Below are 13453 nucleotides of genomic sequence, written 5' to 3'. Positions count from 1 at the left end.
AGAGAGAGAGAGAGAGAGAGAGAGAGAGAGAACGTTTTGGAAAGATTGAACGAGAGAGAGAGAGAGAAAGAGAGAGAGAAAGTTGGAGAGGGTGAGGTGGGAAATTTGGGGTTGGTGGGAGGAATGTCGTTTGTTACTTTGAGGACTAATCTCTCTCCTCTCCTCTCTCCCCCTCCCCTCTCCTCCTCCTCTCTCCCAACCTCCTCCAATCTCCTCAAATCTTCTCAAATTTCCTCAAATCATCTCAAATCTTCTCCAATTTCCTCAAATCATCTCAAATCTTCTCCAACTTCCTCAAATCATCTCAAATTTCCTCAAATCTCCAATTTGCTCCAATCTACTCCCATCTTCTCCAACCTTCTCCAATCTCCTCAAATCTTCTCCAATCTCCTCAAATCTTCTCCAATGTCCTCAATTTTTCTCCAATTTCCTAAAACCTCCCAATCTTCTCAAATCTTCTCCCATCTCCTCCAATCTTTTCCCATCTCCTCCAACCCCTTCAAATCTCCTCTAATCTCCTCAAACCTTCTCCCATCTCCTCCAATCTTCTCTAATTTTCCTCAAATCATCTCAAATCTTCTCCAATTTCCTCAAATCATCTCAATCTTCTCCAATTCCTCAAATCATCTCAATCTTCTCCAACTTCCTCAAATCATCTCAAATTTCCTCAAATCTCCAATTTGCTCCAATCTACTCCCATCTTCTCCAACCTTCTCAAATTTCCTCAAATCTTCTCCAATCTCCTCAAATCTTCTCCAATTTCCTCAATTTTTCTCCAATTTCCTAAAACCTCCAATCTTCTCAAATCTTCTCCCATCTCCTCCAATCTTTTCCCCATCTCCTCCAACCCCCTCAAATCTCCTCTAATCTCCTCAAACCTTCTCCAATCTCCTCCAATCTTCTCTAATTTCCTCAAATCATCTCAAATCTTCTCCAATTTCCTCAAATCTTCTCCAACCTTCTCCCATCTCCTCCAAACTTCTTCCATCTCCAATCTCCTCTCCTCCCTTCCCCTCTCCTCTCTCCAATCTCCTCCAACCTTCTCCAATTTTCTCCAACCTTCTCCCATCTCCTCCAATTTCCTCAAATCGTCTCAAATTTCCTCAAATCTCCAATTTGCTCCAATCTACTCCCATCTCCTCTAATCTCCTCCAATCTCCTCCAATTTCCTCAAATCTCCAATTTGCTCCAATTTTCTCTAACCTCCAATATTCTCCCATCTCCTCCAATCTCCTCCTCTCCTCTCTTCCCCTCCCCTCTCTATCCCAACTTCTCCCATCTCCTCCAATCTTCTCCCATCTTCTCAAATCTTCTCCAATTTCTCCAACCTTCTCCCATCTCCTCCAACCTTGTCCAATCTCCTCCAATCTTCCCCATCTCCTCCCATCTTCTCCAATCTTCTCCAATTTCCTCAAACCTCCAATTTGCTCCAATCTTCTCCAATCTCCTCAATCTTCTCAAATTTCCTCAAATCTCCAATTTGCTCCAATTTTCTCCAACCTTCTCCCATCTCCTCCAATCTCCTCCTCTCTTCCCCTCCCCTCTCCCAACTTCTCCCATCTCCTCCCTCTCCTCCCATCTCCTCCCCTCTCCCAACTTCTCCCATCTCCTCCCCTCTTCTCCAATCTCCTCCCCTCGTCTCCCATCTTCCCCAATCTTTCATTTCCTCCAATTTCCTCAAACCTTCTCCAATCTTCTCCAATTTGCTCCAATTTTCTCAAATTTCCTCAAATCTTCTCAAATTTCCTCAAATCTCCAATTTGCTCCAATTTCCTCCAATCTTCTCCAATTTGCTCCAATTTCCTCCAATCTTCTCCAAATTGCTCCAATTTTCTCCAACATTCTCCAAATTCCTCAAATCTTCTCCAATTTCCTCAAATCTCCTCCAATTTGCTCCAACCTTCTCAAACCTCCCATCTCCTCCAATCTTCTCCAATTTCCTCAAATCATCTCCAATCTTCTCCAATTTCCTCAAATCTTCTCCAATTTCCTCAAATCTCCAATTTTCTCCAATGTACTCCAATCTTCTCCAATCTCCTCCAATTTCCACCAACCTTCTCCAATCTCCTCCAACCTTCTCCAATTTCCTCAAATCATCTCAAATCTTCTCCATTTTCCTCAAATCTTCTCCAATTTTCTCCAACATTCTCCAATTTCCTCAAACCTCCAATTTCCTCAAATCGTTTCAAATCTTCTCTAATTTCCTCAAATCATTTCAAATCTCTAATTTCCTCATCATCTCTAATCTTCTCCAATTTCCTCAAATCTTCTCCAATTTTCTCCAACATTCTCCAATTGCCTCAAATCTCCTCCAATTTCCTCAAATCGTTTCAAATCTTCTCTAATTTCCTCAAATCATCTCAAATCTTCTCCAATTTCCTCAAATCATCTCCAATCTTCTCCAATTTCTCAAATTTTCTCCAACCTTCTCCAATCTCCTCAAATCCTCTCCAATTTTCTCCAACATTCTCCAATTTCCTCAAATCTTCTCCAATCTTCTCCCATCTTCTCCAACCTTCTCAAATTTCCTCAAATCTTCTCGAATCCTCCCATCTTCAACCTTCTCAAATTTCCTCAAATCTTCTCCAATCTCCTCAAATCTTCTCCAATTTCCTCCAATCATCTCAAATCTTCTCCAATTTCCTCAAATCATCTCCAATCTTTTCTCAAATTTTCTCCAACCTTCTCCAATCTCCTCAAATCTTCTCCAATTTCCTCAAATCTTCTCCAATTTCCCTAAATCTTCTCCAATTTCCTTAAACCTCAAATCTTCTCCAATTTCCTCAAATCTTCTCCAATTTCCTCCAACCTTCTCCAATCTCCTCAAATCTTCTCCAATTTCCTCCAATCTTCCCCAATCTTCTCCAATTTCCTCAAATCTCCTCCAATCTTCTCCCACCTCCTCCCCGCCCCCCCCCCCTCCCTTTCCCGGAGCAGCTGCGACGTGTGTGACCGCTCGTTCGCCCACTCCACCAAGCTGCTAGCCCACCGCTCCATCCACAGCGGCCAGAAGCCTTTTCCCTGCCCGTCGTGCGGCCGATCGTACAACCGCCTGGACAACCTCCGGCGCCACCAGCGGTCCCACCTGCTGCCGCCCCGGCTCCACCGCTGCCCGGTGTGCGCCCGCGCCTTCCCGGACGCGGCCAGGCTCGACCGTCACCGGCAGACCCATCGGCGCGAGGGCGGGGTCGGGGAACAGCCGGCGAAGCCCCATCGCTGTGCGGACTGCGGGCGGGCGTTCGTGCGCGCGTCACGCCTGGCTTCCCACCGCTGCCAGATCGCCGACCGCCAGATCCACCGCTGCGCGGACTGCGGGCGGGCGTACAGCCGCGCGGAGAACCTCAAACGTCACCAGCGCGCCCACGGCCGACCGAGGCGCCCTCTCTCGTGCCTCCTCTGCCGCAAGACCTTCAACCTCTTCTCCACCTTCCTGGCCCACCAGGCCTCGCACACGGGGCAGAAGCCCTTCCGCTGCCCCGTGTGCGCCAAGTCCTTCGGGGTCCCCTCGTCCCTGCGCGCCCACCAGTCCATCCACACCGGCCACAAGCCGTACCGCTGCCTGTCGTGCGGGAGCAGTTACAACCGCCTGGACAACTTGCGCAGGCACCAGCGCGGTCACGGGGAGGGCGGGGAGGGCGGGGAAGGGGGCGGACCGTCTGCCGCGGCCCCGCCGTCCTCGCCGCGGCGCCGCCACCGCTGCGAGCTGTGCGGAGAAACCTTCGCTCGCCCCGCCGCCCTGTCCAGCCACCGTCTGGCGCACGTGGGCATGACCTTCCCCTGCGAGGCGTGCGGAGAGACGTTCACCGACATGCCCGCCTTCTGCCGCCACCGCCTGGCGCACACGGACGCCGAGGACGTGGCCTTCCGCTGCCCCGTGTGCGGGGAGACCTTTCCCGAGCTCTCGGCCCTCGAGACTCACCGCCTGGGCCACACGGAGCCCAGCGCCGTGTGCGATGTTTGCGGACAGACGTTCCCCGGGCTCCCAGAACTCGAGACGCACCATCTGGGACACTCCGACGCCCGTTTGGGACCCCCCGACGCCCACTTGGTCCCCCCCGACGCCCACCTGGTCCCCCCCGACGCCCGTCTGGGACCCCCCGACGCCCAGCTGGTCCCCCCCGACGCCCGTCTGGAGTCCGAGCCCTTCCCAGACGACCCCAGTCTGGACCACTCCGACGTGGCGTTCGTCTGCGACATTTGCGGGGAGACCTTCCCGGACTTGCCCCGGCTCGAGACTCACCGTCTGGACCACCGAGACTCCGCCTTCGGCTGCGACACTTGCGGGCAGACGTTCCAGGACCTGTCTAGCCTGGGGAAGCATCGCCTGGCCCACCCGGACGTGACGGTGGAGTGCGGGGCCTGCGGCGAGACTTTCTCGGACTTGGCCAGCCTCCAGACCCACCGTCTGGCCCACCCAGACGCGAATTTCCAGTGCGATCTCTGCCCCGAATCTTTCCCGGACTTGTCTAGACTACAAGCCCACCGTCTGGCCCACCCAGACGCGAATTTCCAATGCGAAATCTGCTCCGAATCTTTCCCCGACTTGTCTAGACTACAAGCCCACCGTCTGGCCCACCCAGACGCGAATTTCCAGTGCGAAATCTGCCCCGAATCTTTCCCCGACTTGTCTAGACTACAAGCCCACCGTCTGGTCCACCCAGACGCGAATTTCCAGTGCGATCTCTGCCCCGAATCTTTCCCCGACTTGTCTAGACTACAAGCCCACCGTCTGGTCCACCCAGACGCGAATTTCCAGTGCGATCTCTGCCCCGAATCTTTCCCGGACTTGTCTAGACTACAAGCCCACCGTCTGGTCCACCCAGACGCGAATTTCCAGTGCGATCTCTGCTCCGAATCTTTCCCCGACTTGTCTAGACTGGAGACGCATCGTCTGGCCCACCCAGACGTGAAGTTTGAGTGTGAACTTTGCTCCGAGACGTTCCCGGACTTGTCTAGACTACAAGCCCACCGTCTGGCCCACCCGGAGGTCAGCTTCCAGTGCGAACTCTGCTCAGAGACCTTCCCGGACTTGTCTAGCTTGGAGACCCACCGTCTGGCCCACCCGGACGTGCGTTACGCCTGCGATCTTTGCGACCAAACATTCCCGGACTTGTCTAGACTCCAGACGCACACGGCGACGCACTCGGAAGTGACTTTCGAGTGCGGGATTTGCGCCGAGGCCTTCCCGGATCTGGGCGCGCTCGACACGCACCGGGCGGCCCACGCCGCGGCCCCGGTGGGCGCCAACGCCTTCCCGCCCGCCTTCTCGTGCGCCGTCTGCGGCCGCCGTTTCGCCAAGGCCTCCTCCTTCCTCGCCCACCAGGCCGTGCACACGGGGGCCAAGTCCTTCCGCTGCCAGGCGTGCCCGCGCTCCTACAACCGCCTGGACAACCTCCGCCGGCACCAGCGGGTCCACCTCGGCGACCGGCCCTTCCGCTGCACGCTCTGCGGCGACGGATTCCCCTCGTCGGCGCTCCTGCGGTCTCACCGCGCCGGGCACGCGGCCGTGCGCTGCCCCGACTGCGGAGATCCGCTCCCACGCGCGGCCTCGCGCCACCGCTGCCGGGGTTTCCGCTGCTCCACGTGCGGGGCGCTGTTCGCCGACCGCCAGAGCTGCCGGGAGCACTCCGAGCTCCACCAGCGCCCCTCCCTCCAGTGCCGGGCGTGCGGCGAGATTTTCAGCGACGCTGCCTCCCTCGGGCGCCACGCTCTCACGCACCGGCCCGCCCACCGCTGCCCCGACTGCGGGAAGTCCTTCGGGAAGGCGGCCGGACTCTCCCGGCACCGGTGCGCCTCCGGGCGGCCCAAACGCCGAACCGCGCCGCCGGCGGACCGCGCCTTCCGGTGCCAGGCGTGCCCGCGCAGCTACAACCGCCTGGACAACCTCCGTCGCCACCAGAGAGTCCATCTTGGAGACCGGCCCTTCCGCTGCACGCTGTGCGGCGATGGATTCGTGTCCTCCGCCGCCCTGCGGACTCACCGGACGGGCCACGCCCGGGCGGGCGGGAACGTGTGCCGGGCTTGCGGGCGCTCGTTCGCCAACGCCGACGATCTGGCCCAGCACCGCTGCGGGCGGGCTTTGCGTTGGCACGCGGGGGCCGACCGACAAGACGAGACTCCGCCACCTCCTCCCTCCCCCCTTCCCTCCTCCCCCCTCCCCTCCGCGTCAAACCCCGTCTCGCCAGCGCCCGTCCCGTGCGAGATTTGCGGCCTGGCGCTGCCCGACGCCTTCGCTCTGACATCCCACCGGCTCCTGCACATCTGGGGGGAGGAGGGAGAGGGGGAACGAGACGGAGAGGGAGAGGGAGAGGGGGAGGGAGAGGGGGAGATCTGCCCCGACTGCGGAGAGCCGGCGGCAGACGACACCGCACGGGCCCAGCATCGTCTCCGTCACGCCTGGGAGCGCCCTTTCCGCTGCGACGCTTGCGAGCGAACCTTCGCCGACTCCTCCGCCCTTACCGAGCACCAGATGACGCACGGGGAGGGGGCGGGGAAATCGGAGGAAGACCGCGCCGGGCTGCGCGGGGGGGGGGGAGCGCGCAAGGAGGAAGGGGAGGAGGGGGAGGAAAAGCCGGCCGTCCCGCGCCACCTCCCGGCCTGGGGCGCAGGCCTCTGCCGCTGTCAGGAGTGCGCCGAGCTCTTCAAAGACCCTTCGGCGCTCCAGGAGCACGTGGGGCTAGCCCACGGGGCGGGGGGGCGGGAGGGCGAGGGCGGGGCTCCCTCGCCAGCCCGCGGGCGGCCGTACGAGTGCGAGGTTTGCCGCAAGTCCTTCGCCTCGGGCTCGGCGCTGCGGGCCCACGAGACCATCCACTCCGGTAACAAACCGTACACCTGCCCGGTCTGCTCGAGGACATACAATAGGCTGGACAACTTACGGAGGCACCAGCATTGTCACGCTAAGAAACACGCCAGCGACACGCCTTGAGGGCGCGCGTGACGCGGGCGGCGGGGGGGGAGGGAGGGAGGGAGGGAGACGGGGCGGAGAGAGCGGGGGAACGTGTGGGAACGAATTGTGGAGAGAGAGAGAGAGAACGAACGTGTGTTTGAATGGTGGAGAGAGGGAGTGTGTCAATGAATGGTAGAGAGAGAGAGAAGAGAGAACGAACGTGTGTTTGAATGGTGGAGAGAGGGAGTGTGTCAATGAATGGTAGAGAGAGAGAGAAGAGAGAACGAACGTGTGTTTGAATGGTGGAGAGAGGGAGTGTGTTAATGAATGGTAGAGAGAGAGAGGGAGTGTGTCAATGAATGGTAGAGAAAGAGAGAACGAACGTGTGTTTGAATGGTGGAGAGAGGGAGTGTGTTAATGAATGGTAGAGAGAGAGAGAGGGAATGTGTGAATGAATTGTGGAGAGAGGGGGAACGTGTTAATGAATGGTAGAGAGAGAGAGGGAATGTGTGAATGAATTGTGGAGAGAGAGGGAACGTGTTAATGAATGGTAGAGAGAGAGAGGGAACGTGTTAATGAATGGTAGAGAGAGAGAGGGAACGTGTTAATGAATGGTAGAGAGAGAGAGGGAATGTGTGAATGAATTGTGGAGAGAGAGGGGGAACGTGTGAATTTATGGTAGAGAGAGAGAGAGGGAATGTGGGAATGAATTGTGGAGAGAGAGAGGGAACGTGTGAATTTATGGTAGAGAGAGAGAGAGAGGGAATGTGTGAATTAATGGAGAGAGGGAGGGTGAGAGGTTAGAGAGAGAGAGAGTGTGATGAATGAGAGAGAGAGGGAGGGAGTGAATGAATTGCGGAGAGAGGGAATGTGTGAATTAATGGTAGAGAGGGAATGTGTGAATTAATGGATAGAGAGGGAGTGTGAGAGGTTAGAGAGAGAGGGAGTGTGTGAATGAATGGTAGAGAGAGAGTGTGATTGAATGGTAGAGGGAGAGAGGGAATGTGTGAATTAATGGAGAGAGAGAGAGGTAGAGAGAGAGGGAGTGTGAATTTATGGTAGAGAGAGAGAGTGTGATTGAATGGTAGAGAGAGAGAGAGAGAGTGTTGGAATGAATGGGAGAGGGAGGGAGTGTGTGAATTAATGGAGAGAGAGAGAGGGAATGTGTGAATGAATGTAGAGAGAGAGAGTGAATTAATGGAATTAATGGAGAGAGAGGGAGTGTGTGAATGAATGGTAGAGAGAGAGGGAGTGTGTGAATTAATGAATGGTGGAGAGAGTGAATGAATTAATTGTAGAGAGAGACTGAATTGTAGAGAGAGAGTGAATTAATGGAGAGAGAGAGGGAATGTGTGAATGAATGTAGAGAGAGAGAGGGAATGTGTGAATGAATGTAGAGAGAGAGAGAGTGAATTAATGGAATTAATGGAGAGAGAGAGAGAGGGAATGTGTGAATGAATGTGGAGAGAGAGAGAGTGAATTAATGGAATTAATGGAGAGAGAGGGAGTTAATTAATGAATGGTGGTGGAGAGAGAGAGAGAGTGAATGGAATTAATGGTGAGAGAGTGTGTGAATTAATGGTAGAGAGAGAGGGAACGTGGGAATCAATGGAGAGAGAGAGAGAGTGAATTAACGGAGAGAGAGAGAGAGTGAGAGGTTAGTAGAGGGAGAAGGGAACGTGTGTGAATGAATTAATGGTAGAGAGAGGGAGTGAATTAATGAATGGCGGAGCGAGAGTGCGAGTGAATTAATTGTAGAGAGAGAGAAGGAGTGAATTAATGAATGGCGGAGAGAGAGAGTGAGTGAATTAATTGTAGAGAGAGTGAATTAATGGAGAGAGGGAATGTGTGAATTAATGGTAGAGAGAGGGAGTGAATTGATGAATGGTGGAGAGAGAGTGAGTGAATTAATTGTAGAGAGAGGGAGTGAATTAATGAATGGTGGAGAGAGAGAGTGAGTGAATTAATTGTAGAGAGAGAGAGGGAGTGAATTAATGAATGGTGGAGAGAGAGTGTGTGAATTAATGGAGAGAGGGAATGTGTGAATTAATGGTAGAGAGAGGGAGTGAATTGAATGGTGGAGAGAGAGTGAGTGAATTAATTGTAGAGAGAGAGGGAGTGAATTAATGAATGGTGGAGAGAGAGAGCGAGTGAATTAATTGTAGAGAGAGAGAGGGAGTGAATTAATGAATGGTGGAGAGAGTGAGTGAATTAATTGTAGAGAGAGAGAGAGTGAATTAATGGAATTAATGAATGGTGGAGAGAGTGAGTGAATTAATTGTAGAGAGAGAGAGGGAGTGAATTAATGAATGGCGGAGAGAGAGAGTGAGTGAATTAATGAATGGTGGAGAGAGAGAGTGAGTGAATTAATTGTAGAGAGAGAGAGTGAGTGAATTAATTGTAGAGAGAGAGCGAGTGAATTAATAGAGAGAGGGAGTGAATTAATGAATGGCGGAGAGAGAGAGCGAGTGAATTAATTGTAGAGAGAGAGAGGGAGTGAATTAATGAATGGTGGAGAGAGAGAGTGAGTGAATTAATTGTAGAGAGAGAGAGAGTGAATTAATGGAATTAATGAATGGTGGAGAGAATGAGTGAATTAATTGTAGAGAGAGAGAGAGGGAGTGAATTAATGGAGAGAGGGAATGTGTGAATTAATGGTAGAGAGAGGGAGTGAATTAATGAATGGTGGAGAGAGAGCGAGTGAATTAATTGTAGAGAGAGAGCGAGTGAATTAATGAATGGTGGAGAGAGAGGGAATGTGTGAATGAATTGTAGAGAGAGTGTGAATTAATGGAGAGAGAGAGAGGGAATGTGTGAATGAATTGGAGAGAGAGAGGGAGGGAGGGAGAGAGAGAGTGTGAGGGGGAAACTCGTTCACCTGATGGTCTGTTTATATATTTAATATAAATTTATATATGTCTGTGTTCGATCTCATTCGGTAGTTAGCTGCGATCGATGCCTTGTCTTTGTGTGAAAGGATTTTCTCTAAAGTCTCTGATTCAGACAGAATGTTCATTAAAATTTTTAAAATAATGGAAACTACCGAGGTCTTAGTTCCATCCTCTACAAGTCGGGCGAGACTCCGCAGGGCGCCGGAGTAATCCAGCAGAGTCCGGAGCCTGGGTAGAGCTCGAAACGTACCTGCGCTCCTAGACCCCTCTCTGCTCTACGACACTCCCCGTCTACCTGGGGACTGTGTACCTGCGCTCCTAGACCCCTCTCTGCTCTACGAACACACCTGGGAACTGTGTACCTGCGCTCCTAGACCCCTCTCTGCTCTACAACACACCTGGGAACTGTGTACCTGCGCTCCTAGAACCCTCTCCGCTCTACGACTCTCCCCGTCTACCTGGGAACTGTGTACCTGCGCTCCTAGATCCCTCTCTGCTCTACAACACACCTGGGAACTGTGTACCTGAGCTCCTAGATCCCTCTCTGCTCTACGACACTCCCCGTCTACCTGGGAACTGTGTACCTGCGCTCCTAGACCCCTCTCTGCTCCACAACACACCTGGGAACTGTGTACCTGAGCTCCTAGATCCCTCTCTGCTCTACAACACACCTGGGAACTGTGTACCTGCGCTCCTAGATCCCTCTGCTCTACAACACACCTGGGAACTGTGTTCCTAGATCCCTCTCTGCTCTACGACACTCCCTGTCTACCTGGGAACTGTGTACCTGCGCTCCTAGATCCCTCTCTGCTCTACAACACACCTGGGAACTGTGTTCCTAGATGCCTCTCTGCTCTACGACACTCCCTGTCTACGTGGGAACTGTGTACCTGCGCTCCTAGATCCCTCTCTGCTCTACAACACACCAGGGAACTGTGTTCCTAGATGCCTCTCTGCTCCACGACACTCCCTGTCTACCTGGGGACTGTGTACCTGCGCTCCTAGATCCCCCTCTGCTCTACAACACACCTGGGAACTGTGTACCTGCGCTCCTAGATCCCTCTCTGCTCTACAACGCACCTGGGGACTGTGTACCTGAGCTCCTAGATCCCTCTCTGCTCCACAAACACACCTGGGAACTGTGTACCTGTGCTCCTAGATCCCTCTCTGCTCTACGAACACACCTGGGAACTGTGTACCTGCGCTCCTAGATCCCTCTCTGCTCTACAACACACCTGGGAACTGTGTACCTGCGCTCCTAGACCCCTCTCTGCTCTACGAACACACCTGGGAACTGTGTACCTGCGCTCCTAGATCCCTCTCTGCTCTACAACACACCTGGGGACTGTGTACCTGTGCTCCTAGATGCCTCTCTGCTCCACGACACTCCCTGTCTACCTGGGAACTGTGTACCTGCGCTCCTAGATCCCTCTCTGCTCTACGACACTCCCCGTCTACCTGGGAACTGTGTACCTGCGCTCCTAGATCCCTCTCTGCTCTACGACTCTCCCCGTCTACCTGGGAACTGTGTACCTGCGCTCCTAGATCCCTCTCTGCTCTACAACACTCCCTGTCTACCTGTGTTCCTAGATCCCTCTCTGCTCTACGAACACACCTGGGAACTGTGTACCTGCGCTTCTAGATCCCTCTCTGCTCTACGACACACCTGGGAACTGTGTTCCTAGATCCCTCTCTGCTCTACGACTCTCCCCGTCTACCTGGGGACTGTGTACCTGCGCTCCTAGACCCCTCTCTGCTCTACGAACACACCCCGTCTACCTGGGGACTGTGTACCTGCGCTCCTAGATCCCTCTCTGCTCTACAACACACCTGGGAACTGTGTACCTGAGCTCCTAGACCCCTCTCTGCTCTACAACACACCTGGGAACTGTGTACCTGCGCTCCTAGAACCCTCTCTGCTCTACGACTCTCCCCGTCTACCTGGGAACTGTGTACCTGCGCTCCTAGATCCCTCTGCTCTACAACACACCTGGGAACTGTGTACCTGCGCTCCTAGATCCCTCTCTGCTCCACGACACTCCCTGTCCACCTGGGGACTGTGTACCTGCGCTCCTAGATCCCTCTCTGCTCCACAAACACACCTGGGAACTGTGTACCTGTGTTCCTAGATCCCTCTCTGCTCTACAACACACCTGGGGACTGTGTACCTGTGCTCCTAGATCCCTCTCTGCTCTACGAACACACCTGGGAACTGTGTACCTGCGCTCCTAGATCCCTCTCTGCTCCACGACACTCCCTGTCTACCTGGGGACTGTGTACCTGCGCTCCTAGATCCCTCTCTGCTCTACGAACACACCTGGGAACTGTGTACCTGCGCTCCTAGATCCCTCTCTGCTCTACAACACACCTGGGGACTGTGTACCTGCGCTCCTAGATCCCTCTCTGCTCTACGACACACCTGGGAACCGTGTTCCTAGACCCCTCTCTGCTCTACGACACTCCCCGTCTACCTGGGGACTGTGTACCTGCGCTCCTAGATCCCTCTCTGCTCTACGACACTCCCCGTCTACCTGGGGACTGTGTACCTGCGCTCCTAGATCCCTCTCTGCTCTACGAACACACCTGGGAACTGTGTACCTGCGCTCCTAGATCCCTCTCTGCTCTACGAACACACCTGGGAACTGTGTACCTGCGCTCCTAGATCCCTCTCTGCTCCACGACACTCCCTGTCCACCTGGGGACTGTGTACCTGCGCTCCTAGATCCCTCTCTGCTCCACAAACACACCTGGGAACTGTGTACCTGTGTTCCTAGATCCCTCTCTGCTCTACGACACTCCCCGTCTACCTGGGGACTGTGTACCTGCGCTCCTAGATCCCTCTCTGCTCTACGAACACACCTGGGAACTGTGTACCTGCGCTCCTAGATCCCTCTCTGCTCTACGAACACACCTGGGAACTGTGTACCTGCGCTCCTAGATCCCTCTCTGCTCCACGACACTCCCTGTCCACCTGGGGACTGTGTACGTGCGCTCCTAGATCCCTCTCTGCTCTACAACACACCTGGGAACTGTGTTCCTAGATGCCTCTCTGCTCCACGACACTCCCTGTCTACCTGGGGACTGTGTACCTGCGCTCCTAGATCCCTCTCTGCTCTACGACACTCCCCGTCTACCTGGGGACTGTGTACCTGCGCTCCTAGATCCCTCTCTGCTCTACGACACTCCCTGTCTACCTGGGAACAGTGTACCTGCGCTCCTAGATCCCTCTCTGCTCTACGACACACCTGGGAACTGTGTACCTGCGCTCCTAGACCCCTCTCTGCTCTACAACACACCTGGGAACTGTGTACCTGCGCTCCTAGATCCCCCTCTGCTCTACAACACACCTGGGAACTGTGTACCTGCGCTCCTAGATCCCTCTCTGCTCTACGACTCTCCCCGTCGACCTGGGAACTGTGTACCTGCGCTCCTAGATCCCTCTCTGCTCTACGAACACACCTGGGAACTGTGTACCTGCGCTCCTAGATCCCTCTCTGCTCCACGACACTCCCCGTCCACCTGGGGACTGTGTACCTGCGCTCCTAGATCCCTCTCTGCTCTACGACACTCCCCGTCTACCTGGGAACTGTGTACCTGCGCTCCTAGATCCCTCTCTGCTCTACGAACACACCTGGGGACTGTGTACCTAGATGCCTCTCTGCTCCACGACACTCCC

The 13453-nt window shown here is 54.3% G+C and overlaps 1 protein-coding gene across 1 annotated transcript; it reads left to right on the top strand.

Annotated features, from left to right (window-relative positions):
• Positions 1 to 123: 123 nt before the first annotated feature.
• Positions 124 to 9919, top strand: LOC144611241 (uncharacterized). Its single transcript, XM_078430284.1, has 3 exons — positions 124 to 128; positions 2938 to 9657; positions 9731 to 9919. The coding sequence occupies exons 1-2, from the start codon at positions 124 to 126 to the stop codon at positions 6923 to 6925; spliced, it is 3993 nt and encodes a 1330-aa protein (XP_078286410.1). The 3' UTR covers positions 6926 to 9657; positions 9731 to 9919.
• The last annotated feature ends 3534 nt before the right edge of the window (positions 9920 to 13453 follow it).

The sequence above is a fragment of the Rhinoraja longicauda genome, chromosome 39 (genome assembly GCF_053455715.1).
Source record: "Rhinoraja longicauda isolate Sanriku21f chromosome 39, sRhiLon1.1, whole genome shotgun sequence".
NCBI lineage: Eukaryota > Metazoa > Chordata > Chondrichthyes > Rajiformes > Arhynchobatidae > Rhinoraja > Rhinoraja longicauda.
The sequence above is the reverse complement of the archived record's forward strand: the minus strand, read 5'-3'. Positions and strand labels throughout refer to the sequence as shown.